At 51.2% G+C, this 26,151-nt stretch overlaps 2 protein-coding genes and 1 long non-coding RNA gene across 3 annotated transcripts in view; 1 reads left to right on the forward strand and 2 right to left on the reverse strand.

Annotated features, from left to right (window-relative positions):
• The window catches only part of PPM1G (protein phosphatase, Mg2+/Mn2+ dependent 1G), a 28,346-nt gene extending 10,090 nt beyond the window's left edge, over positions 1-18,256 (forward strand). The window contains exons 3-10 of the mRNA XM_080390268.1: positions 9,128-9,213; positions 11,684-11,816; positions 13,234-13,703; positions 14,136-14,273; positions 15,061-15,295; positions 16,701-16,830; positions 16,989-17,091; positions 17,533-18,256. Of these exons, the coding sequence (XP_080246394.1) occupies positions 9,128-9,213; positions 11,684-11,816; positions 13,234-13,703; positions 14,136-14,273; positions 15,061-15,295; positions 16,701-16,830; positions 16,989-17,091; positions 17,533-17,727 (1,490 nt within the window). The 3' untranslated portion in view covers positions 17,728-18,256. The remainder of the gene's footprint in view (positions 1-9,127; positions 9,214-11,683; positions 11,817-13,233; positions 13,704-14,135; positions 14,274-15,060; positions 15,296-16,700; positions 16,831-16,988; positions 17,092-17,532) is intronic.
• LOC308064966 lies at positions 9,422-11,677 on the reverse strand. Its single transcript, XR_013928611.1, has 2 exons — positions 10,543-11,677; positions 9,422-10,511 (listed from the first exon to the last, which is right to left on the reverse strand). It is a non-coding gene; the product is annotated as an uncharacterized lncRNA (long non-coding RNA).
• Positions 18,257-24,400: 6,144 nt separating the features above from the next.
• The window catches only part of LOC308064087 (E3 ubiquitin-protein ligase RNF19B-like), a gene marked incomplete at its 5' end in the record, with an annotated part of 3,648 nt that continues 1,897 nt past the window's right edge, over positions 24,401-26,151 (reverse strand). The window contains 5 exon segments of the mRNA XM_080388011.1: positions 24,401-24,615; positions 24,617-24,709; positions 24,855-25,047; positions 25,379-25,516; positions 25,706-25,820. Coding sequence (XP_080244137.1) covers positions 24,552-24,615; positions 24,617-24,709; positions 24,855-25,047; positions 25,379-25,516; positions 25,706-25,820 — 603 coding nt within the window. The 3' untranslated portion in view covers positions 24,401-24,551.

Below are 26,151 nucleotides of genomic sequence, written 5' to 3' on the forward strand. Positions count from 1 at the left end.
CTCCCTTGTTACAATAACTTCTCAGTATCTTGAACATCCTTGGGTAGTTAAAATACATCTATTTGTATTTCTTAGGAATATTGCTTTGGTTTTGTCTAAGGTTAACAAGCAATTTAGGAATATGACCCAGGCTCTGCAAGAGTATTGTCATGGGTGGCATAGCATATGGGAGAATATGAGCAGGTATCTAAAGAACATCTGACGTCCAGTGGTCTGGAACTTCATTCCTGAACAACTACAGGATCCTGATGAAGTGATAGAATGTTTGAGGGGAAAAAAAATGGCTGTGGCTATTCCAAAGAGGCACAACTTGCCACACTGTGCTGGGCCCTGGCCAGCACCTGCCAAACACTGCTCGATATTATGCAGCACCCTCAGGAAGAAGAGAGGGAAAGCACACCAACAGACATTATGGCTAAACCAGACATTATATCAGTTGCCCATATAACTAAAAAGAAACAATGGAAGCGGAAGTCAGTATGTTTTAGTAAGAGATGAGGAAGCTTCTAAGAAGGAGGAGGATGAGAAAGAGGCAGAACAGGTGTTCTGCAGCACAGCAGTCAAGAACAGGAGGAGGAAGAGGCTGAAATCATAAATGAGACAGAAACCACCTGATCCCTATCCCTAAGTGAGCTGCAACATATGTGAAAAGATTTTAGCCGTTAACCAGGTGAGCTAATTCTCAACTGATTACTCTGATGCTGGGACAGTGGGATCAGCAGTTGGGAATTAAAGGGTAAGGAAGCCCAGTAGCTGGGATCCCTTGCTAAGGATAAGGCTATTGAAAAAGGGCAGGAGTCCTCAGTCTTTAGTGGTGACTCTTGTCAAGCATAAGGACAGGTGTCCCTTCAAGGAAGAACTTGCAAATTCCCAAAGCAGATGGACCAACACTGAGGGAGGTATCCAGTGTCTGAGGGAACAAGCAGTGTTGGAGATGATCTATAGCAACCTGGGTGACAATTAGGCATCCGGAGACCGAGGTGAAATCCAGTGCATGCAGTCCGTGTGACAAAAGTTTGTATGAAATGAACTGACAATATATGCCCACACCCTGGCAATAACGAGCTGGACAGATAGGGAGGCACCAAGGATAGATGGCCTGGCCAGGCAATTCCAAGAATACAAAGATAATCTCACTTGCTCTATGTGGGCCTGTGTCTCAGCTGTGGACAGACTGACTCAAAAAATGTTTGAGTAAGCAGAGAAGGGTAGGTCTTCCTCATGTGTTCCAACCAAGGCCTCAGCTATTAATCTCTTAATTAATGAATAATTAATTATCTTTATTAATATCTTAATAAAGAGTCAGCCTTTTTCTGTTCAAGGGAGAGGGTACCAGTGGCACACATCACGTGCAACCCCCATGGTTCTTCCTGCGTGACCAAGGGAGGACATAAGGAAGTGGGACAGTGAACCTGGAGACTAGAAGCTCAGGTACAGGAGCTGCAAGGGAAGACAACAGCTGAAAAGCATCTATCCAGAAAAATTACTGCTCCGATATCTGCTGGGCAGAGCAGAAGGGCTGATTGTACTTTTGACCCTGGTGAAGGGACTTCTGTTTTGCAGTAATAAAAATCAAGTAATGAAGATTCCAGTCAGGACTAGAGGGACCTTGCCTTTGGCCACATGGAGGAAAAGGGACAACTGCTTTTTCTGGGCCCTGTGGATTCAGTGACCTGGCATATCGGCCCCAGGGAGGTATAAAGCTGTAGCGGACACTGGTGCACAGTGTGCTCTAGTACCATGAGATTACAAAGGGTCAGAATCCCTCTGTATTTCTGGAATGACAGGAGGATCCAAAGAACTGCCTGTGTTGGAGGCTGAGGTAAGCCGAACCGGGAGCAAGTGGCAAAAGCATCCTGTTGTGACTGGTCTGGAGGCTCCATGTATGCTTGTCATAGACTACCTCAGGAAGAGGGTACTTCAAAGACCCAGAAGGGTACCAATGGGGTTTTGGTATAGCTGCCTTGAGTATGGCAAAGATTAAACAGCTGTCTAGTTTGCCTGGTCTCTCAGAGGACCCATCTGTGGTGGGCTTTGCTGCAGGTGCCAATTGTTACCATGACAGTGCACCAGCAACAATATCACACCAATCGAGACCCCCTGGTTCCCATACATAAGCTGATCTGGCGACTGGAGAGTCAAGGAGTGGTCAGTAAGCGCTTTCACCCTTTAATAGTCTCATAAGGCCAGTGCAAAAATCTCATGGCGAGTGGAAGCTAACAGCGGACTGTCAAGGCTGAACAAAGTCATGCTGCCACTGAGCACTGCCATACCAACCTCAGACTCCAAGTATGAACTGGAGTCAACTGCTGCCAAACAGTACGCAGCAACTGATAGCACCAGCACGTTTTTTCTCAACCCCTTTGGCAGCAGAGCGCAGGCCACAGTTCATTTTCACTTGGAGGGGTGTCCAGTACACCTGGAATCAACTGCCCCAGGGTGGAAATAGCCCTGCCATCTGCTATGGACTGATACAGACTGCAGTGGAACGAGGTGAAGCTCTGGAAAACACCTCCAAGACACTGATGCCATCATTGTGTGGGGCAACACAGCAGAGGAAGTGTTTCAGAACGGGAGAATAATCCAGATTCTTTTGAAAGCTGGTTTTTGCTATGAAACAAAGGTCAAAGGAGCTGCACAGGAAATCCAGTTCTTAGGAATAAAATGGCAAGATGGTGTCATGATATCCCAATGGATGTGTTCAATAAAATAATGGCTGTGTCTCCACCAACTAACAAAAAAGAAACACAAATGTTCTTAGGTGTCGTGGGTTTTTGGAGAATGCATATTCCAGGTTATAGTCTGAGTCTAAGCCCTCTCTATCAAATGACTTGGAAGAACAACAACTTTGAATAGGGCCCTGAGCAGAAGCAAGCCTTGGAACAAATTAAACAGGAGATAGTTCATGCAGTAGCATTTGGGCCAGTCTGGGCACGGCCAAAAAAAATACATGCTTTATACTTCTGCCAGGGATAACAGCCCCACCTGCCAGAGCGTCTGGCAGAAAGTGCCTGGAGAGACTCAAGGTTCACCTTAGGGTTTTGGAGCTGGGGGTATAGGGGATCTGAAGCCCATCACACTCCAACTGAAAAAAGAAACATTAGCAGCATATGAAGGAATTGGTGCTGCTTCAGAAGTAGTTGGTACTGAAGCGTAGCTCTTTTTGGCACCTTGATTGCCTATGCTGGGCTGGATGTTCAAAGGGGACGCCCCCTCTGCATATCTAGGCATCAGCAGGTCACACTGATCACACAGCAGCTCAAATGGGAAGCACTGACTGCCCGGGAGTCCTGGAAGTGATCATGGACTGGCCAGAGGGCCGAAACTTCAGAGTGTTGCCAGAGGGGACTCATGCTGAAGAGGTCCCTCTGTATAATAAATTACCAGGAAATGAAGAGCAATATGCCCTGTTCACAGATGGATCCTGCCATGTTGTGGGAAAGCATTGAAGGTGGAAAGCTGCTGTGTAGAGTCCTATGTGCTGTCACAGAAACTGCCAAAGGAAAAGGTGAATGGAGTCAGTTTGCAGAGATGAAAGCCATCCAGCTGGCTTTAGATATTGCTGAAACCACAACAGTCGTCTTGCCTTCTGATCTACCTTAACATTCTGCCTCTCTGTCATTGTCTCGGGGTGGGAGTTAATACTCTGGGTTTAATTTTTTTCTTTCCCTGTTTTGGCATAGTACTCCAATCCATAGGGATTCTGTGATACTTGTTGTTAACTAGTTTGTTACTTGACTCTTAAGCTTGCTTTATTTTATGTTCATATGGTGTGTATGTGTCTAAATACAGATCAAATCTTGGAGTGGGATCTACTTTCAGCCTTGTGAAGATGAGATAGGATGAGTTTGTGCATGTACATGCCCTGAAAAAGATTTGATCTAGGAACCTGTATCTCTGGAGGCCTTTTTCTTCCCTAGGTTTCTGCCCTGAAGCTGCTGCCTGTTCTAGTCTTCACATGTCATATTCAAGCCTGTGCTCCTGGAGATAGAGAAATACTGCAGTAAGATTCCAGCTGGGTCTGAGGTAGTCTGGAGCCAGCCTTGCCTGAAGCGCCAAGATAAATTGACTTTGTTCCATATTTAATCTGAATGTGACTCCTGCTTCTAAAACTGAATCAGATGTATTTTTTGGCAGTGGCATCCAGCCATGCAGAAATATACTCTCAGACCTGAACTTTCCCATGTATGCTTCCACCTTTCTGCATGGTCATTCAGGTATCCTGAATGCTCCACATGCTTTTTTGCAAACAGAAGCGATGTCTTGTTATAATTCTGTAGGAACGTGAAAGTACGCAGTCTGGAGAATCCTCCACGTATTTTTCACTGAAATCAGTGCTACACATTATATATTTTACTTTAGCCTCCTGAAGACCTTCCTACTACTGCATCTGTGTCACATTAAGCAGAAAGTGCAGCTGAGGCTTTGGCATTACTTAGCTGGATGCTGCTCCTCTAAAAAAAACATTAATAAAATAATTCATAGAGACTTTGAGACTCAGTTTTACAGTGGGTTGCACGCTGGAGATGTGGCAGAGGTGATCCTGGATTCGTTGTTGGTTATGTGTTATGGTTCTAGGTGAGTAATTATTTTTTCTAAGTGTTCTGCCCCGAAGGCATTTCACACCCATAGGTACCAAGGCCTGGTATCCTCTGAGCAAGGGAGATGGGGTACTGCCACGACCAGCTGTGCGCATAGAGGGTGGCCTGCTTTGAGGGTGAGCTGCAGCCAATGGGGAGAGGTTTCTAGGAGACTGACGAAAGGTTCCTGTGTGAAGCTTCATCAGTTTGCAGTAGAAAAGTCTGTTGTGACATCTGTGCTGGAGCTGCATGGGAAGCAGCAAAGCTTTCTTTCCTTCTGTGGCACTGTCATAGTTTAACCCCAGCCGGCAACTCAGCCCCATGCAGCTGCTTGCTCGTTCTCCCCCGTGGGATGGGGGAGAGAATCAGAAGGGTAAAAGTGAGAAAACTTGTGGGTTGAGATAAAGACGGTTTAATAAAGCAACAGCTGCGTGCACAAGCAAAGCAAAAAAAGTTCATTCACCGCTTCCCATGGCAGGCGGGGGCTCAGCCATTCCCAGGAAGCAGGGCTCCATCGTGTGTAACGGTTACTTGAGGAGACAAACACGATCACTGCAAACATCTTCCTCCTCCTCCTTCCCCCAGCTTTATATGCTGAGTATGATGTCATATGGCATGGAATATCCCTTGGGTCAGTTGGGGTCAGCTGTCCCAGCTTGTGTCCTGTCCCAGCTGCCCCCGTGCCCCCAGCCTGCTCACTGGTGGGGTGGGGTGAGGAGCAGAAAAGGCCTTGGCTCTGCATAAGCGCTGCTCGGCACTTACAAAACTATCCCTGAATTACCAACGCTGTTTTCAGCACAACTCCATACCAGCTACTGTGAAGAAAATTAACTCTTTCCCAGCCAAAACCAATATGGGACCTATGAATTCTCTTGCAGTAGTTTGTCTTTGGGTAGGCACAGTCAGGCATGTTGGACGTTCCCGGATTGCTATTGAATCTCAGTGTCCCTGTTTCAAAGAAATGGCTTAACTGTTAAAGCTTTTCATATTGGGGCTGTCTTCCTGCTCGGTGGCGACAGAGCAAGATCTTTATTGCGTTGCTTTGCACACTGCTGCCAGCCTTGTGGAAAGCATCTTCCTGCAGGCTGTGCTCCAGCCCCGTGCCCTCCTTGCTTACAGGGTACGTACCAGGGCCAGGGCTGCAAAGCTGTTGGTGGCTTTCTTAGATCAAGCTACTTGTTGCTATGAAGAAAATCCCTCATCCCTAGTTGTGGCAGAAAGATTGCGATGTTCAGTCATCTTTTCCATCTGGTGGGTGATCAGGTGTCCACTCTGGTATTATTAGATCTGTCAGCTGCTTCCAGTAGCACAGATTGCACAGAGCTGCTGCCTCATCTGCAGACCCTGCTGGGCAGAGATGAGGGTGCCCTTCGGTCACTCTCTTCTCCCTTTCTGGTCTTCAGCAGGTAGCTGTGGCCGGTTGTCTTTCTCCAGAATAATTAAGTGGTACAGGCGATGCAGGCTTTTACCCACCCCATTCCTGCTTAGCGTTTGGGTAAGACCATTGTCGAAGCCTCTGAAGCGCTGCAGGGCACAGCATGGCTTGTGTGCAGGTGACCCGCCTGCATGTCTGTCACTGGATGATGCAGTTCAGTGCCCCAGAGAGTGTCAAAATGAGATGAGTGGCAGATGTCAGCACCATCACGCTGGTGCAGATTGAGCAGGCAGGAATGATTGCAAGTTGGAAGAGAAACCGGAGGAGATTGCAGCTGCTCCCTGCGATGACCAGCAGTCGTGTTGGCAGCCCATGGGGCCTGTTTCCTGTCCTTTAGTTCCTGATTTGGGATTAGATTTTCCTGCAGTTTTCCTAGTTTTTCTCCTCCTTGGACTGCTGAGGCATGCTCAGTGTACCACCTTGCTTGCTGGTCAAGCCTTTATGTGGGAGTGCATCACTATCACATCTAGCTCTCAGCCAAGGTGCCGGCCAAGTCCTGGAACAGGTCTACCCATGGCAGAGCCTTGTGTCCCCGCAGCAAACTGCCCCAGCCACCTTTGGGCCAGGCTGATCCACTCAATCCCTGTCTCTGCAAGTGCTACTGTTTTATGGCCTGCTAATTTATGCTTTAAAAGCAGCCTAAATGAAAGGAAACATGTAGCATGCTCCTGGCCTCTTCTAGGACCATCTTGTAGAGCATCTGGAGCCGCTGGCTGGTTTCCTGTCATGGTCCAAAACTATGCACGTTCTCCTTGGAGGCCATACCTCTTTGAGCAGCCTGTGCTCACTTCCCCCAGCTCATCAAGTGACTTGGAAGACCTGTCATTGTCATTATTCACTACTCTGTCTATAGTTTACTCAGAAATTTTGCTTCATTTTGGCTCTCTGATAAAAACGTTACGGTATCATCTGGAAGCCAGTCCTTCAAAACTGCATATAAACACATCTTCCCATTTGATTTGTTCAGTTTAATCTCACAACTGGGAGCTAGCAGTTCCTTAACCTATTCTGCATGTGCTGGCTTGAAAGTTTAACTTTTTAAGCAAATTGCTGTCTTATATACATATGTGTATATTTAATTTATGTATTATATACATGCACATTATAGACCCTACCTAAATCAGCCATAATCCTGGTTATCTTTAAAAGTAGATGTTGAGTTGGATTGGCAAGATCTGGTTCCATAATCCCATGTCAATGGACATTAATTGTCCGTCTTTTTCATTTGAGATCCTGTAAGGTCTGGCCAGTTTTTTATTCTTCTGCCAGGTCTGTGGTTGTCAGGTCACCTTGGTATTCGCTTTTAAGTTCTCATTAAAATGCTGGAGTCACTCCTATTTCTCTCTTGGGTCACTTATTTTTCTGTGATCTTCTTTTTTTGTTCACCCGCTCTTCCTCCCATTCTGCATTTTTGAGAGCAGGGTCGGAATAGAGCTCAGTCTCTTTGTATTGAACTTTTTGCAGCGCTATTTCAACAACGACCATTTTGCAAGGTTTCTGTTCTTTGTCAATGGCCACTTGATCCCTTTTCTGCAGGCACATTTGGGAAAGTCCCTTGTCTGCTGTTTCTTTCTTTCTCTCAAATCTTAACTGCCTCTTTGCTTCCTGCTATGTTCCCTCTACCTCTCCCTTTGCTAAGCTGATGGCTAGCTACTTCTCACCCTTCTCATACGTTCCCCTCAATTCCCCTGCTCCCTGTAGCTTCGCAGAGCTTTGCTCCTGTGTGTGTTACTACTCATCATGGCCACCTGCCTGCACAGCCTCTCTTTGGCTGGAAGAAAGGGAGGGAAGCTGGGATGTGCTAGCAGGGAGTTCAAGAGACTGAGTGGCTGTTACAGCTCTTCTGTAAAAACTGGCCTTCTCTAGCTAGCTCTGCTGTAAAACCCATCTTTCTGTAGCCTTCTGTACTCACCCTCCAGGAGGGAAGGAGCACTCTCTCACCTTACCTATAGCCATAGGAAAGCTGGCAGTGTGCAGAGAGGCTCTGAGCGCTATGTTCAGCTCAGTCATACTACTCCTTTGCCCTGTGGTAGAGAATGGCTCATCCAACACAATCTTAAGCATCTTCTTGGGCCCTGTGGCTGGACCCTTCCACCTGCTTGCAATCTGCCCTGCTCCTCTCCCTGCCACCCTTCTGTGACTGTCATTTAGTTTGTTTCTAGCTCTAGTTTTTCGTTCTTGTGACTTGTGAGCCAGGTTCCTATGTCCTACTTTGTTCTTTGCCTCTCACATAAAAACCTAAATTACCAGACTGATCTCTTACAAGTTGCACTGTTCTTTCTGGTCCCTCTTGCTGAGCTGAACTACAGAAATTCACAATCCCTCACTCTGTTTAATCTTCCTCTCTAATAGCACCTTCATGATCACACAAAATGTCTCCTCTGCACAGTTGCATACTTGACAGTATTAATTACTGAGCTGCTGGGGTGTTTGTGGCTTTTAAAAATCTTTCAGCTCTTGGTTTGACTTGTTGACCATCAATCCAAGTTACCCTCTGTGCTCTTGGCAGCCTGGTGTTCTGGCCACCATTTATTCATGCTGTGCACTCACACACCCCGTCCTGTACCAAGGTGACTGCTCTGCCGATCAGGACACCCGTCTTCCCAAAGGGCTTATTTCAAGGCTGTGGCATTGTCTTCTCATTGGTCTAGAACATATGCTCGAGTACATAAAGTTTTTTGTGCTGCTCGTCATGTGTTGGTAATGCTCTGAGAAAGAGTTTACATTAACCAAAAGCTTCCCTTTTTCTCTGCTTGTTTATCCCTGTGCTTACATGAGAAAATTGAGCTTTCTAGGTAGGATGGGCCTAAACAGCCTAAGTGCCAAAGTGGTCCTAAACTGCCTTTCAGGAAGCTTATAGCATTGGCCAAACGTAATTAGCAAGAGCTCATTGAGGTTTGCCAGGGATCATCAGCAAATCCTGCTGTTCTGGAGATGCAGCCTCCTGAGGGGTGTGAGTGCAATCCCCAGCAGTCTGTTGCTGCGTGACTTTTCCATGCCTGGAGTAGTTCCGGTTTGTGTCCCAAGATTTGCCTCAGGAATTCAGTTGCTCAAGATTGCGTTTTGCTTCTGGGAGGACCAGCCTCTTTAAATGACTTCTGCTCTCTTTCAGGAGAAGAAGTTGCCCTTTACTGTGCCAAGTATCTTCCTGAGATAATCAAAGACCAGAAGGCCTATAAAGAAGGCAAATTGCAAAAGGTAAGAATCTAGCTCTGCCCTGAAACAAGTAAGCACCAATGCAGAGGAAAACCTGTGTTTAGGTACCTAGTACTTATGTGCAGGGCCCTGTCCCTCTAAGGTCTGTCTGCCATGTCTTCTATTTTAATTTCCCTTCCTTGTTTCTAGCAGCGTACACCAGGTATTCATTGTTTTTTCAAAGATAAACCTTCTGTTTTCCAGCTTAGCTTTCTTTCTTTTTTTTTTTTTTTTTTTTAATTTTCAGACTCATTCCAGTCACATGTGTGAGCTGGTTCTTTGACTGGTTGTCGTGGTTTAACCCCAGGTAGCAACCCAGCACCACGCTGCTGCTTGCTCACTACCCCTCACCCAGAGGATTGGGGAGGAGGATCGGAAGGGAATGTAAAACTCAAGGGTTGAGATAAGAACAATTTAATAGGTAAAGTAAAAGCTGCGCACACAAGCAAAGCAAAGCAGGGAATTCATTCCCCACTTCCCATGGGCAGGCAGGTGCTCGGCCATCCCCAGGGAAGCAGGGCTCCATCACGCGTAACGGTTACTCGCAAAGACAAAAGCCCTAATGCCAAACGTCCCCCCCTTCCTTCTTCTTCCCCCAGTTTATATACCCAGCATGATGTCATATGGTATGGAATACCTCTTTGACTAGCTTGGGTCACCTGTCCTGGCTGTGTCCCCTCCCAGTTTCCCCTGCCCCTCCAGCCCTCTCACTGGCAGGGCCCAAGGAACCAAACAGTCCTTGATTTAGTATAAACATCACCCAGCAACAACTAAAACCATCAGTGTGCTATCAACACTGTTCTCACACCAAATCCAAAACACAGCACTGCACCCACTACTAAGAAGAAAGTTAACTCCATCCCAGCCGAAACCAGGACACTGGTTTTGGTAGGTTGTTTTTTAGGGGGCAGTGGTAGCTTTTGTCAGAGGTGGGAGGTTAGTTCATGTCTTCCTTCCACCGAGTGGTCCTTCTGATGTAATTTTCCCTCGTAGTATTAATGCATGATCTGACATCGGGTGTCCTGTGGGCTGGAGCTGGGATCTGTAGCTGTGTGGGTGAGGGGAAGGCAGTCCCTCCAGAAACTCTGTTTACATCCAGGCTGAGGATAGCCTGCAACACAGACTTGAATCAGTTTGTGGCTCTTGCTCTAGGCTGAAATGCCCAAGTATTGTGCTTTGCTGATCCCAAGCTGGCTGTGCTTGCTGACTGCAATGAGCCTGTCTGCTGAGTCGAGGAGTCTTCATGCTGAGCCATTCCGCAGTGGCTTTGATTGCTATCCTGTCCCCAGGCCCCCCATGGGCTCCAGCAAGGCTTGTGACTCAGTGTCCCACAAGCTCCTCCTAGGGAAGCTGTGGAAGCATGGGCTGCATGAGCAGGCAGGCCCAGCCAGGGGGTTGATGATCAGTGGCACAAAGTCTGGTTGGAGGCCAGTAACAACCAGTGTGTCCCACGGGGCAATACTGGGTCCGGTCCTCTTTAACGTCTTCATTAACGATCTGGAGGATGGGGCCGAGCGTACCCTCGGCAAGTCTGTGGGTGACACCGAGCCGGGAGAGCAGCTGCACGCCAGGGGGACCTGGACAGGCTGGAGAAACAGGCTGGCAGGAACCTTGTGAGGTTCAGCAAGGGGACGTGCAAAGTCCTGCGCCCGGGAGGAACAGTCCCGTAGCACCAGGATGTGCTGGGGTAGCCCAGCTGGAAAGCGGCTCGGCAGAAACGGCTCCGGGGTCCTGGTGGACACCAAGTCGACCGTGAAGCAGCAACGTGCCCTCGCTGCAAAGGCGGCGAACGGTGTCCTGGGCTGCCTTAGGCAAAGCATTGCCAGCTGGGGGAGGTGATGATCCTTCCCCTCTGCCCAGCCCTGGAGAGGCCACCCCAGGCGCGCTGGCTCAGTGCTGGGCTCCCCAGCCCGAGAGGGGCACGGCCAGGCTGGAGAGGGTCCAGCGAGGGGCCACCAAGATGCTGTGGGACTGGAGCCCCTCTGCTCTGGGGCAAGGCTGCAGGAGCTGGGACTGCTCAGCCTGGCGCAGGGCAGGCTCAGGGGGTTGGATCCGTGTCCATAAACACCTGCGGGAGGGTGCCGAGGGGACGCAGGCAGCTCTGCCAGCGGTGCCCAGTGCCAGGACCGGAGGTGACGGACCCTAAATGGGTGCCAGGAGGGTCTCTCTAAACATCAGGAAACACTTTTCAGTGCAAGAGTAACCAAGCACAGGTGCAGGTTGCCCAGGGAGCGTACATCCTTGGAGCTGTTCAGAAGCTGTCTGGACATGGGCCTGGGCAGACAGCTCAGCATGTCCCTGCTGCACCGGGGTGTTAGGTCAGGTGGACCCCAGAGGTCCCTGCCAGCCTCAGCCATTCTGTGGTTCTGTATGGTGTGTGTTGTAGGAGAGACTTGATTGCACAGCATGACACACAGGCATTCTGTAATGAAGTTGAAACTGTGCACACCCTCATGTCTGTGTTCATACACAGGCCCTGGAAGATGCTTTCTTAGCCATAGATGCCAAGCTCACTACTGAGGAGGTGATTAAAGAGCTCTCTCAGATGGCAGGACGGCCCCAAGATGATGAAGATGAGAAGGAGAAAGTTGCTGACGAAGATGATGGTAAGTCAGATGCCACTGAATAAACGATGAGTGCAGCTCCAGGACAGGGACTGAGAGCAGTTGGGTCAGGTCTCCTTTAGCAGAAGGTTTTCTGTGCAAATTTCTCAGTTAAATTTCAGCTGGAGTTGAACTGCCACCCCTCAGCACTCTTTATTGCTTCGGGCAGGTGCTAGGCAAATTCTGATTCATTTGGTAGCTTAATCCTATGAATAACTAACAATTCTGTCAGTTTTCTGTAGAGCTTCCTCCATGGGTTGCAGAGTTCTGGGATGTGTCAGAAATCTCTGAGGTGTGAGGCGGGCTAAGTTGTGAAAGTGGAGCAATATGATGTTCCAAGCTGGTGACAGACACCAGCTGCAGATAGGATTGAAGCAGATTCTGATCTCTTCAGCGGTTCTCAACAAAGAAACAAGTGTTCATTTTCACCAGCAAGTAGTTGCCAGACCATGAACCCAGTTAGAAGGTAAATGCCAGGGTAGAGTCCCATGCTGCTCTCAGCTGAATATCTTGTAACTAGCCTTGAAGCAGATGTAAAGTGATCCAGTCACCTTGAACACTGTGTATTGGTCTGAAAACGCTAAATTTGTTGGCCCTCATTCTCCAGCTGCAGTGGAGGTTTTGTTTGCTTGGTTGTTGGGGTTTTTTCTTTTATGTCCTGTATTTTGAGGAGTGTTTAGGCTATGGGTGTTCCTTTTCCTTTTGGGATTAAATAGCAAGGAAAATTATAACCAGGGGGATGTCAATAGGGAAGCAGCGGTCATTGGCTCATAATTTAGGGAAAGTCATCCTATTTTCTGTCTAGTGTCCCGCTTGGGAGGAGGTACTGCATTCACTGCCTAAAGCTATTCTATCATCTGTTTGTAAGTGTCTAGATTACAGCTGGTTGGGATCCCTGTGGTGCTTAAGGCCCATGGAGCAACTGCTATAACAAAAACTTTTTGTTCCTGGTTGTAGTATTAATGAACAAATCTGCACATGAAAGTGGTCTGCCTGCTTCCCCCGCAGCTTCAGATGAGCTGCACCCAAGAAACACGGGGCTCTTTACCCTCCAATCTTACATCTAATTTAAATGCTCTGTGCTGCCTACCAGTCAGCCAGATAGCATCGGAGGCTGGAGTCACTAGGGTAACTTGCAGACTGCGTGCTTTGGCTGTGGTTAGAAGCCGTTGCCCTGCGATTTGTATATTGTTCATCTGCAGCACTTGGAAGCTGCGGGACGGCACGGGCCTGGCTGCATTTGCCTGCGCCTGCTGGGGATCAACCTGTTGAGCATTGCTGAAACCTGTCTGCAATAGCAGCATCCAGGCAGGGCAGCTCACTGCTGAACCCAGTGTGTGCTACACAGCTGCTGCTGTGGTGATGTATCCTGCTTTCTGACCCTCTTTGTCCTCACCCCCCTCCCCCTTTCCGTTTTTAGTGGATAATGAGGAAGCTGCTCTTCTGCATGAAGAAGCCACAATGACCATTGAGGAGCTTCTCACACGCTACGGACAAAACTGCACCAAGAACCTCAAAAACAAGTCTTTAGCTCCAGCTGGGGAGAACGCTGCAGAGGGGACAGGCAAGCAGCATGATGGGGAGTCAAATATGAATGGAGAGGCTGACCCAGGGGAGCTTACCGACCACAAGGAGAGGAAGAATGGGAAGCCAGATGAAGAAATCACGGGTATTTCCTCCACCTCAGACAAAGCCAGCGCTGGAGGCAACAGCCCTGCTCTGCAGAAGCCTGAACTAGGCAAAGGTGACGAGGCCGTCACCTCTTCTACTGGGGAGGCAGGGCCCTCCTGCTCCTCTACGGGAAAGCCCCAGCGCACAACCAAATCCAAATTTTTTGAGGACAGTGAGGATGAGTCAGATGAGGTTGAGGAAGAGGAGGAAGACAGTGAGGTAGGAAACAGCACTGGGACAGAGTGGCCTTCTGGCTGGGCAGAATGCATTGCTTACTGTGGTACTTGAGCTATGAGCCTCTGGCTCATCCTAGGTGTGTCCTAGGAGTAGGTTTTTTCAGGCTGATACTTTGAAGACCATCTCATGGGAGTGTCGGGGATTGTTTTGACAACCCTGACAGAAACATACCCCCATTTGTGCAGCGGCCGTAATGGATAGCCGTCTTGCTGCATGCACCATCCCTTCATTCACTGTGGTAGCTGAAACTAGCTGCTCTGATTGTAGACATCAGGTGTGGGGGAAACGTACCAGGTCATCTCACTCTTCTGGGGCAAACTTGTCATCTGTCCCCAGAATGGAGGGACCAGCTGTCTGGGGAGGGCACTGAGGGCGTCCTGTGTGACTCCTGGTGGTATCTCTCGTTTCTTGTAGGAATGCAGTGAAGATGAGGATGGTTACAGTAGTGAAGAGGCAGAGAATGAAGATGATGAAGATGACACTGAAGAAGCAGAGGAGGATGAGGATGAAGAGGAGGAGATGTTGTTACCAGGCATGGAGGGGAAAGAGGAGGTGCACACCCTGTTCTTGTGTTCTGCAGTGTAGTGTGGAGCCAAGGGCACTTGGGGGGCACTCAGCAAGGAGTTATTTCCATTCAGATGGGGATAAAACATCCCTTTTGTTCTCCTGAGGCTGAACACAGCTGCTGACAGCCTGACTTTATGCAAAAAGCTGAGGAACAAGGCATGGGTCTGGGCAGCAGGCTGGGATCGGAAGAGGCTGACCTGGCTGCTGGGTTTGCTATAGAATCCACTGTGGAGGTTGGCATGGAAGGAGAGTACAGGACAGGAGTAGGTCAGCTCTGCTGGCACTGCTGCTCCTGGGCAGAGCGTTGCTCTCTGCCAGGCCAAGTCAGTGGCCCCTCAGCCCGTGGCAGTGCTGGCAGGTGGGCCAGGGACCCAGGGTGTCAGGAAAAGGGGACTACAACTTCAAAGGTGCCAACCTTCTCTCTTCAGAGAGATGTCCTGGCTTGCAGTGAGGCTTCTGCTTTGAGCTGGAATCAACATGTTCGAGCTGAGGGTATATAGTGAGATATACCGAACACTGGAGAACCCTGAACCACTGGCGGTTTGTGAGGCTGGAACAGAGGTATTGCTTGACCATGCCTCTCATTGAACACACTCCTGCTGTGTTTCATGCTTCTCTCAGTCTTTTCTCCATTGTTCTGTGTGTGCCTATGGGAAGAAGGGGTAAGACGCAGCATGTCAGGGTTTGGGACACGGCTGGGACCATCGTTCATTTATTGACCTGATATGGAGCAAGAGAAAGGAGTCTCAGCAAAATCATTTGTCTCTTGCAGCCTGGCTCTGACAGTGGGACAACTGCTGTTGTGGCGCTTATCCGGGGCAAGCAGCTGATTGTGGCTAATGCTGGAGACTCTCGCTGCGTGGTGTCAGAAGGTGGCAAAGCTGTCGACATGTCATATGACCACAAACCGGAGGATGAGGTGGAGCTGGCCAGGATAAAGAATGCTGGCGGCAAGGTCACCATGGATGGAAGAGTGAACGGTGGTCTCAACCTCTCCAGAGCAATCGGTGAGTAAGACGGGGGTGAATGTTGGCTTGCTTGGCCTCAGAGTACTGTGCTTAGAACATCTGTCTTGCCAGCTGCTAAGTTTAAAACAGTTTTTTACCGGATGATGAGTAGAACGTATTCAATATTTGATGTGGTAAGATTTGAGTCTAGTTAGAGAAAATAGCCATGAAGCTGGCAGATGTTGATAGAAAGCAACACCTAGCACCTACCAGGCTCCAGCGCAGGACAGAGTGTGTGAAGCCTCCAAGGCTATTGTGCCAGCAGCTGGGTTGTCAGAAACCACCTCATACAAACTGTCTCATAACCAGACTGTTGACTTTTGAACAGGATTTTTTTCTGTTAGCAGGGTGCTGGAGGATCTTGGTATGTTGCTTCCTGGAGACCTAATTTTATACCAGTTTGAGCTCATTTGTTCCTGAGCCAGCCTTGCCTTTTAATTGCACAAACTCCACCCCCACTTGCTGCAGTGCTTCAGGCAGCATGTGAATGGTGTTTGTACTCATCTCTTGGTCTCTTATGAACAGTGTTGGGGTTAATGGCTCGGGAGGCTGGGCACATCTATTAGTAGCCAAACAAGGTCTTGGCCCAGTCAATGGCTATAGTTTGAGCGGATGAGATAGATACTGGGAGGCGTTAGGGAAAGGGTAGTGAATAACACTGAAAATGTACTGGAAAATACACAGAGAAGCAGCTATGGGTGTGAGTGGAGAGTACTAGTGCAGAAGGACCAAGACGATTGAAATCATTATCCTAGGGTGAAGAGATAAAAATACGTTTAGGACAGAAACAAGGAGTTTGTTTATCTAGGTAGGCACCAACATTTCCACCTACTATTTTGCGGTGGCCCTAGAAATCCCTTCCTAGGAGGTAACTCCAGGCAAGCCTGGTAGTCACAGCTGAGGATCGGTTTTCTCAAGTGAGCTTTGGCTACTGAAGGTTTGGGAAGACCTGAACCCAACAGTGTGCTGTGGACATTGCACTGAAATAACTGGCCCAGGACAGCCTGAGCTTCTGGAAAATGAGCAAAGCCAAGCTAGTGCTGGGGTGAGCTGCAAATTCTGCTCCTAGACACACTCATTTCATGAGCACAGCTGCAGGGTCTCAGCTGGTGTTGTCAGACAGTGTGTGCTGTTGGCCTGGCATTGGCCCAGGAAGGCTGAACTGGCAAAAGCGCCTCTTTCCCATTGTATGGTAACAGCATGTTGGGCTTGCCAAAGCTAATACCTTGAACATGTGGCAGATTTCTGTCTGATGTGCCCACAGTCTGATCTGCTCTGGTTGTGGGAGCACTGGCTCCGATTCTGCTGAGGTTGCCCTTTTGGCAGTAGTGTTTCTCACTCTTCAGGAGTAGGCAGCATTGCCGGGGCCCAACTACAGAAAAAGTGATCCTCTTCTCTGCTACAGGTGATCACTTCTACAAGCGGAACAGGAATCTGCCTCCAGAAGAACAGATGATCTCTGCCTTCCCTGACATCAAAGTGCTGACAATAAATGATGACCACGACTTCATGGTCATTGCCTGTGATGGAATCTGGTGAGTAGTGAGGGAACTGTTGTGCCTCTCGGGCATCACTACACTGATCTTTCTCTGGAGCTGGGCCTCAGGAACACCCGACGGCCCTGGGTGCTAGTCAGACACTATGGCATGACTGCTCCCTTCGCTAGCCCTTCTGAGCTCTCCGCTCTCTGCAGGAATGTGATGAGCAGCCAGGAAGTGGTGGATTTCATCCAGTCCAAGATCACTCAAAAGGATGAGAATGGAGTCCTGAGGCCACTCTCCTCCATTGTAGAAGAGGTAAGGTCCAGAGCTTTGGTATCCCTTCAGCCCACAGTGTTTCTGCATCCCAGCTTGGTGCCTGACTCTGCCCTCCCCCTCCATCAGACTGGTTTGTTCAGCACTTGGGGTATCTGGGAGCGTATGGCCTGCAACACTGGTTGGAACAGGAGCAGAGATGCCTCTGAATTGGGACCCAGTTCCTGTGGCACCCTGGCCAGTGTTTCTGACTTCTAGGTTGCTGTCAAACCAAATAAGTTTCTGTCCACTTCCAGAAAACCAGAGCTGCTGAGGCTGTTCTGTCCCTTGTCTGGTGGTGAACAGCATTTGACCCCAGCCCGCACTGTTCTGGCCTGGCAGCCCCTAAGCTGCTCTCGTTTGCTAGCATGGGCCTGGTGTCTCAGGTGATTCACAGTGCTGTCTGTGCTTTCCGCTAACCTGTCCTGTCCTGTCCCTCTGCAGCTGCTGGATCAGTGTTTGGCTCCAGACACCTCAGGGGATGGCACCGGCTGTGATAACATGACCTGCATTATTATCAGTTTCAAACCCCGTAATACACACCCACCTGCTGAAAGTGGGAAGCGGAAACTGGAGGATGTGGCAGCACCAGCAGAAGAGAATGGCGGGGATAACAACAAGAAGGCCAAGCTGGAATAGCAGGCCTCGCACAGGGACTTTGCTGTGCACTCACCAGACTCGTTTCTTAAACATGCTGAACTCAAGACTCCAAAGTCTTGTCCTTTTTTTAGCCTTAGCAGAGGCCTTGTTTGTTCGTGTCCTGGTTGGGGGGTGGGGGGGCGGGTCTGGTTAGCAAGGGCATGTCGCACTGTTCATCTGTAACCATTCCAAAGAGGGAGCCAAGGGCAGAGCTGCACGCGGGAGCAGCCACCAGCCACAGCGCAGGAGCTGGCCACAGCTGGCAGCCTGTGAGCACAGAGCCCTGTGGTTAGAAGAAGGATTTCCCCCCATTGCCTCCATGTGGTTGTTACCATTTCTGTGCCTGTGAATTTCTGTTCGGAGGGAAGAACTTTTTCACTGTTGAGATTTTTTTAATCTGTACCCAATTATTTAAGGCCCTTTCTGTTTTTATTTGTGAAACAATCTGGCTGTGGTGCTGCTGCCACACTTTGTTCTGTTGTACACTTTCAATCAATACTTTTTTCAAACTAAAAGCCCACAAAACGTAGCTGTACTTTTGGTCCTTGGTTCTTTCCTGGAGGTGGGGAGAGAGGAAGGTGGGATGGGGAGGACAATGTCTCTGGCATCTTAGAGGCACCGTAGGGGATGTGTCTGCAGCTCGCAAGAAGCAGCTGGCTTCTGCTGTGTGGTAGCAGAGCGCCAGCCCCTGCTGCAGTGCTTGGGCCTGCTGCCCTTCTGTTACCCACCCTGAGGTGGCCCAACTGAGGTCAGTCTGTGGCACACGGAGCAGGAGACAAGGCTCTGGAGACAGTTTGTGTCTGCTGAGGTACAGGGGTACCAGTCACCCTCCTGACCAAACCTGCCCGCAGCATGCTGCACCCCGTCTAGCTGCGTGCTCTTCAAGGTGCGACAAAGAGGCGGCTCCAGCCTGGTGTGCCGGATGGTGTAAAGCGTGTACAGCGTGTGTCGGTACTGCCGTTGCTCCCACAGGAGCAAAGTCCCTGGGCTATAAACCACTGATGGAAAGGTCAGCTGCTACTCCCTGCTGCTGTGCCCCTTCACCTTCCACCTGGCATGGTGTGGGAGCACAGGGAAGCGCAGGTGAGGTTTGCCAGCCAGTTCATCTCTAACTCCAGCTGCTCTGGCGTTCCTGTGTCATGGGGGAGCTCCCTTGGCAACACCTCGCACTGCAAGCCTTCCCTCTTTGAAGACGAAGTCCACCCTCCTAGTCCTGGACTGTTGTCTCGGCTTCTGCAGTTCAGTCAGCCCATGCCTCACCAGCCAGGATGGTTGCATCTCATGTCATCTTTGAGCCCCTTCCCTCATGGCCCTGATATGCCCCTCTGTCTGGTGGCTTTCCAGTGATCGTGTGTCCAGACCCGAAATGTTTTGGCCGCTGGATCATCCAGGCTGGGCTCCTGCAGCCCTGCTCAGGGTTGGGAGTTCAGAGTTACAAACACCCACAGGCGCCACAGTCCAGCTTGCTGCTCAGGCTGTTTCTGTGCTCAGAAACTCCAGATGAGTTGACATGTTCCCCTAGAATGGTGCTGCCTGAGTAAAGCACCCAAGGAGAGGATTTTTAACTTTGCAGAAGTGGGTTTCTTCTCAGGGCATCTTTCGTTTGCTGCCAGATGGGTTTGTCTCAGGATCATTCCAGCTAAGGGACAGCTCAGTACCTGCTGTTTTCTCCCTGCTATGAATGTGCTGGCCAAGCTGCCCCCAAATTCTGTATAAACAGCCTGAATTGTCACAGGAACGAGCAGAATTATTTCATCTGGTCCTAAAAGCATTTGTTATTTCTGAAGTCCTTCTAGTTTCCACACATCTTTTTTAGAACACGGATGGTAGCAATGCTGTAGAGCCTTGTGCAGACAGGTAAATCCCAACCCTGGATGGAGTGCCCAGAGCTGCAGTGCCCTGGGAAACTGAATCCAGAGGCAGTTCCGCTCATTGGAGTTAAAAACATTGAATTGTCATGTGCCTCCAGTTTCATTCCTGCTGTGAGGCATCAGCCTCAAGAGGGTTTGGTTTTAAACTTTCTTCCTAGTCATTAAAGTTTTTAGTACAGGAGTTAACACCTGTCTCTGCAGTGGCAGCTCCCTAAAATGACTCTGGTTAGTGGTGATGTCACATTAGTAAATTGTATTGAGGTGTAGTTGGGTTTAGACCATTCACTGTGCGCTCTATTGATGTTCCATCATGCTAGTTTTTAATCAAAACGCTCTGTGGTATGTCATGTGGCTTACTGAGGGCCCTTATATCCAGTTATTTTCATTAACCTACTGAAGCTGTTTAAAGAGCAGAATCAGGAGTTATGCTAAGACCAGCTGGCAGGTTATGTGTCAACAGGTCATCTCCAGAATGCCAAGGAGCCATGCCAGGGAGGGGTCCTGGTGACCTCTTTGGAGCCAGCAGAAGCCCCCAACCCCGTTGCCACAGGGCCCCCCAGAAGGACAGAGGGACCCAGGGCTGCCCAATGTCCACATGGGTGCATGGGCGGGAGACACCCCTGCTGTGGGATCCTGGGGCACGCAGTCCTGTGGGCTGTTTGGGAGAAGGGAGGGACTGAGGAGGGAGGAATGAGCGTGGGAAATGGGCATAAAAGGGGCCAGTTGTGGGTGGGAGGAAAAAATAAATAATAATAATAATGGATCACCACAGTGATCTTATTTTCTAGCTGTTTTCCCAGGTGCATGGGCTCTTTCTACTGCACACAGGGGGTGTGGAGGCCAGTGCCAGCAAAGGGAGAGTCCAGCATGCTGGGGAGGGACACGTACCTTAGCATGTAGTCGGCAGCAAACATTGCGCTGGATTTGCTGGTGCACAGGCAAAGAGGTCTGGGGGCTAGGTTTTGGTGTAGCCTGGGACAGAGCCCAGAGAGACCAGAGTCTGAGAGTTGGCTACTGAAGGCAGCAGGAAGCCCAGGCCGTTAGCTGACGCAGTGAGCTCAGCCACAGGCACAAAAGAGACACAAAGAAGCAATGGCAAGTGGAGTAATTTGATTGATAAACTGACCCAGCTACTCTCAGGCCCATCAGAAGAGAAGCACCAGCCCCTCAAAGGCCAATGTCCAAAAATCTAGCAGGACAAAGCGGTACAAGAGTAGGTGGGGGGACCCAAATCACAGACACACACCCCTGGGCCCCTCCCAGAGCTGTCCCAGGAGAACCATCAGCCCCATGGTCCAGGTGGCCTCATCTACGTCATCCAGAGCCCTCTGGAACACCTTGCAAGCACAGGCTGGGAGTCTGGCTGCCTAGGGGTGTGGAACACATAATGGGATGCAAGGAAAGAGCATTTGGGGATAGCAGAGGGTTTATTATGGGATGTTTAGGGGAGGAACCCAAGGCGGGAAAAGGGAGGCACTCAGGAGGTTTGGGGAGGAACACATGTGGGCAATAGAGGCTTAAGGGAGTAAAAGGGCCTATTGCGGGTGAGCAGAGACCAGGCAGTACACAACTCTGGCCATGCCCTACACCTGCTCATCCTAGTCTGTCCTGTCACCTTCTTAAACTACACGTCCAACCAACTTTCCTCCATGTGAGTGCAGGGAGCGTCTGTGGTGCCAACAATGTGCGCACACATGCATGAACACCAGCAAAGAGCAGCCGCACCAGCTGGGCAGCAGGTGATGGGGCCTGGGAGCAAGGGAGCCAGTGGGTCCCTAAGGGCAGCTCGGGCAGGGTGTGGCTATGGGACCACAGGAGTCCTGGTTGACTCTGGGTGTGAGCACCCCTGTGCATCTCGAGGGTAAAAGCACCTGGGGGGTGTCAGCTATGGGACCAGGAAGGGGACCTGATGACTTCTGGGTGAGAGACAGGCACCTCAGCAGCTGCACGTGGCTGGGGTCAGGGATCAGTGAATCACAACAGCGTGGAGTGTGTGACCCACCATGGCTGGGGAAGGGCAAAGGCGCAGGCAGCACTCACCCCAATCAGTACCAGTCCCTGCAACCATGCTCTAAGATGCTGCCAGACTCTGCTAAACATCAAGTAGCTAAATGTTCAGAAGCAGCTTTTTCTCCTGTGGGAAAATCACTTTGAGGAGGGAAATTAGAGAAAAATTGGGTCCTAATAGAAGCATAGTATTACAGAAAGCTTTTTAGGCTAAAATACAGCTATCACCTTCAGGACGGTTGGCATGCATGGAATCTGCATCACCTAAGGCACACAACCTGCTATCCTGGAGGAGCAGTGGAGGATGGAGCAGAGTGGAGACACAACGGCCAGGCTCTGCTGTGCTCCCTGCAGGATTGGGAATGCGATAGTACCACACAGCCAATAAGCTGCATAGCGGCTGCAAAATATATGAGAAGGTGTCTGTTGCTGGGCCAACAACCACGGCGAAGACCAAGCAAGAGCCTCATCTGCAAGAGAAGGTCGGGAACTAGGCCCCTCAGCACTTCAGAGCCTTCTGACGAGAACGTGCTGAGTGCTAAAAGAAAAAAAACTGCTAAAAAGATAAAATTCAAGGATCCTAGGGTAAAAGAATTGTGGTAGTAGTAGATCAAGCTCTCCTACTCAAATGGGTCCCCCGAAGAGGGTGGATCCCCCGCTCGGGGAGCATGCATAGTAAATTTAAAATGAAATGTATCTTTAAATGAAAGCAAGGGAACTTCACACCAACATAATGAAGGAATGTATGACTAGGGTCACTCAAGCTCCACCTGAGAGTAAAGAGAAGTATAAAAAGTGAACGAATGAGGGGACAAGGGGGGAAGACACCACCAAGAACAAGTGAAGGGAAGACACCACCGAGACGGACTCCTGGGACCAGCTGATGGGCTGAGCCTTGCTTCTCCCCCCTTTGGGATGCCTTGGGTGAGACTGAAACTAAGTGCTTCTTCAGGAGACTCAGAAATATCTCTAGAGAGTTACTTTTTAATATTTGTAGCCAGGCTGTATTGTTTGTAACGTTTTTGCGCATTTCATACTTTATAACATTTTATTTGCACATGCCTTTTTGCAAACAGTCACTATCACTGGCAATCCAAGAACCTGTATCTCTGTTGCACAAATAAAACTGCACTGTTAAGTAGCTGGTTGTTGCAGTTTCTCATTGAACGTGACCAAACCCTAGAGTGTGGCCATGCTAGCTCATGAGTATGACTGCACTGGTGGTGCAGACTGCTATTAGTGTATCCAGACCCGTGGTAGTTTAATATACATATTAAACACAACTGGACTGATAGTGGTAAATCGGACATCACTTAGAACTTAAACCTAGCCACACCTAACCTGCCACCTCGGTGAGGAGAGTTGGAAGGCAGGGGGGGTAGTATTTTCTGCTAAATTACTCCATCCTCTTCAACGCAACATCTCCCAAGGATGCTGCAGTAGACTGGTCGTAGGCAGGATCCCACTTGCCTGCCCAGTTCAGGGTACCCATGCACAGCCTGTGGCATTCCCACACAGTTCCTCCAAACCGGCCTGGCTGCAGGATGGATCCTTGGTGGGAATCAGGACCCACAACTTTGAGCTGCTTGGCCCCAGGAGCTTGGGAGTCAGGGGGCAGCTGCCCCCACCCCAGCCCATCCAGGGCATTCCTCAGGGGCACCCCTGTTGCCTGCGGGCAGGGCGATAGGCCACAACCAGCCCTGCATGTGGAGGGACCAGGATGGCCACCACTGCCTTGTCCTCATCCATATGCAGAAATGGGTGCCCTGCAGCCCATGCCAGCGCCCCATGGGGAGTGGAGGGAAGCCAATGTAAGATGTGGAGCACCACAGCTCTGCCAGTGGCTGGGGGCTAACCTGGCCCCCAGGCAGGGGCCACCCCACACAGGAGTGCAGGGCTGTGTGGGGGCCCTTAATCCCAGTGCCACCATGGAAGGGAGCAGCTGTGGGCACCCTTACTACTGATGCCCCTTCCACCTGGGAGAAGCCATAGATCCTTCAGCACCACTTTCTCCCCTGCTTTGGAGTGGGTGCCTGTCACAAGGATCCAGGTAGGTCCCCATGCTGTGGCACCCCACATGCTAAAGCATCACCCACAGCTGGCCCAAGGGCACAGGCCTCCTCTCCAGCAGCGCTGGGACCACTCCACACACTGCTGGGGCAGGTAGGGTGCAGATACATGGGTACGGGTCAGCATAGCGAGACCTGTGTGTTCCCCAGCTCTGCCCCAGCCCAGTGCATGGCCTCCCACCCTCAGGGCTGCTTTGGGCCCCAGCTGCAGCTGTCCCGCACCACACTCGAGCTCTGTCTGCCAGCAGCCACGTGCTGCCCCCAGGAAGGCAGCTGGGGCACACAGGTCCCATGGGTGCCACACACTGTGCACCAGGGGCTGGCCCAGCTGGGGCAGTGCTCAACCCCTACCCAAGTTGCTCAGTTTGCTGGTGCCAGCTGAAGTTCTACAGCAACATGCCACCCTCCCAGCTGTGTGCCATGCTGGTCCTGCACCCGCAGCACTCAGCTGGGGTGTTTGCCTAAGGGAATATACCCGATCTTCCCCGGCTCCCTGGCCCTGCTTGTCCCCCCTGCCTGTGCCTGTGTGGGGCTGGGCCCACCCTACTGCAGAGGAACACACCATGGACCAAAGCCTGCTGTGATGGGGGCTGTGCTGTCGGGGAGGGGGGCTGTGCCGCAGGAGACAGACAGACCCTTGGACAGTAGTTTTATTTCCCAGTGGTGCCAATGCTTGAGCCTGCCTTCAGGGAAGGGGTGCACAGGGTGCTGGCAGCATTGAGCACACTCAGTACCCACCCAGCCTGGGGACGGCCAGGACCCAGTCCATGGGGCTGGTGGTGCCCCACAGACAGTGACCAGGGCACGGATCTTTGTGCCAGTGGCAGATGAGAGCTCTGTGGATTGAGGGTCTCCCTGCTCAGTGCTGCAGTCCCCCTCACTCTGCAGGGATGCCCATGGTGCTGCACTTGTCACTGGTGCCTCCCAGGGAGTCCCCAGAGACTCTGCCCTGACAGCACACTGCACAGGCTCTGCTGCCGGGCAGGGTGTGGCACTGCTTCAGTTGACACCTCCACCTCGATGTTGACACCTTCCCTGCAGACAAACACGGGGCCTGAGGGTAGCAGCCCGAAGCGGGATGTTGCCACATCTCTGCCCACTACAGCAGATATGGGGAAGGCTGTTAAGAAGGAGACATGCCAGTCCCCTCTGCCTCCCCAGCACAGCAGCCCCAGCTCACCTGTAGGACATATCCTGGCCCTCGCTCAGCACGCTCCCTGCAAGGGCCACTGTGCTGGCTGACTGGCTGTCCCGCTCCTTCCATGCCACCCCGGGGCGCGGGCTATGGCTGCTGCTGGGAAAGGAGGCAGTTGTGTCTGGGGCTCCGTCCTCACCTGTCCTGGGGCTGGGCAGCACCGACCACAGCTCATTCACTGGTGGAGGGAGAGATGGTGCTGAGTACCCTGTTCACAACAACTGCTCCCCATCCGTGGCAGGGAGCAGAAAGGCCCTCCAGCCTCTCAGCAGGGACAAGCTGGTCCCAGACTGCTCTGAGCAGCACCCGCTTTCTCCAGGACACCAGCCTGCAGCCTCCCCACAGGGACAGAGGTGTGCATGGTACTGGCCAGGCCAGAACCGGCACAAGTCCACAGGGAGCCCCTGGCTCTGGAGATGTCCCAGCCACAGAGGCCAGAGGCAGAACCAGGGCCTGCGCAGCTCAACGGAGGGCACAGGCCAGCAGACAGACAGTAGCACAGGACTCACGCTTGGTCAGGTTCTCCAGGTCCACCACACCGAGATCCCCAGGTGGGCTGCGGCCACCCCCACACCCCCAGCGGCTCCGAAACACTGACAGCACCACCACCCCATAGACATAGGTGAGCACCAGGGGCACACCAACACCTGTGGGCAGACAGGCAGCTACCGCCCAGCCCCCAGCAACAGCCCCAGCTGGCCTGCCCCCCTGGGCAAAACGCTGGTGCCCCAGGTCTCAGACATCCCCCCCCCAGACACACTCCACTGCAGCAGCCCCCAGGCCCCAGTCCCACTGTCCCCAGCACGTGGGCAGTGCCCTCAGCCCTGGCCACTTACCCACAGTGACTGCTGTTATGATGGGAGACACAAAGAGAGAGAGGAGGACACTGCTAGTGACAGAGAGGCACTGCTGGCACCCCGACAAGCTGCTCCTCTGGCTCTGGCCCAGCACCTCAAGGAGAAGCGAGACAGGTGAAGGGCTCTGCAGAGATCTCAGCACACAGCCCCCAGGGATGGGGTCTCTTCCTGGCGCTGGCAGAGCTCTAGCCACAGCTGCCTGGACACCCCCTCCACCTCCTCAGGGACAAGCAGCCACCATAGTGCCACCACCACAGCCCAGGTGTTCCTGGAAAACAGCCCTGGAACCCTGAGACCCCTTCCTCCTTTTGCCCACCCCAACCCCCACCTCTTCAGGCTGAGAGAACCCTCACTGGCGACGGGTGCCGGGGTAGGCAGCACAGAGGGTTCCCACCAGGAGGGACTGTGGGAGAGGTAGGGGGGGC

The sequence above is a fragment of the Falco punctatus genome (assembly GCF_963210335.1).
Source record: "Falco punctatus genome assembly, chromosome: 5".
NCBI lineage: Eukaryota > Metazoa > Chordata > Aves > Falconiformes > Falconidae > Falco > Falco punctatus.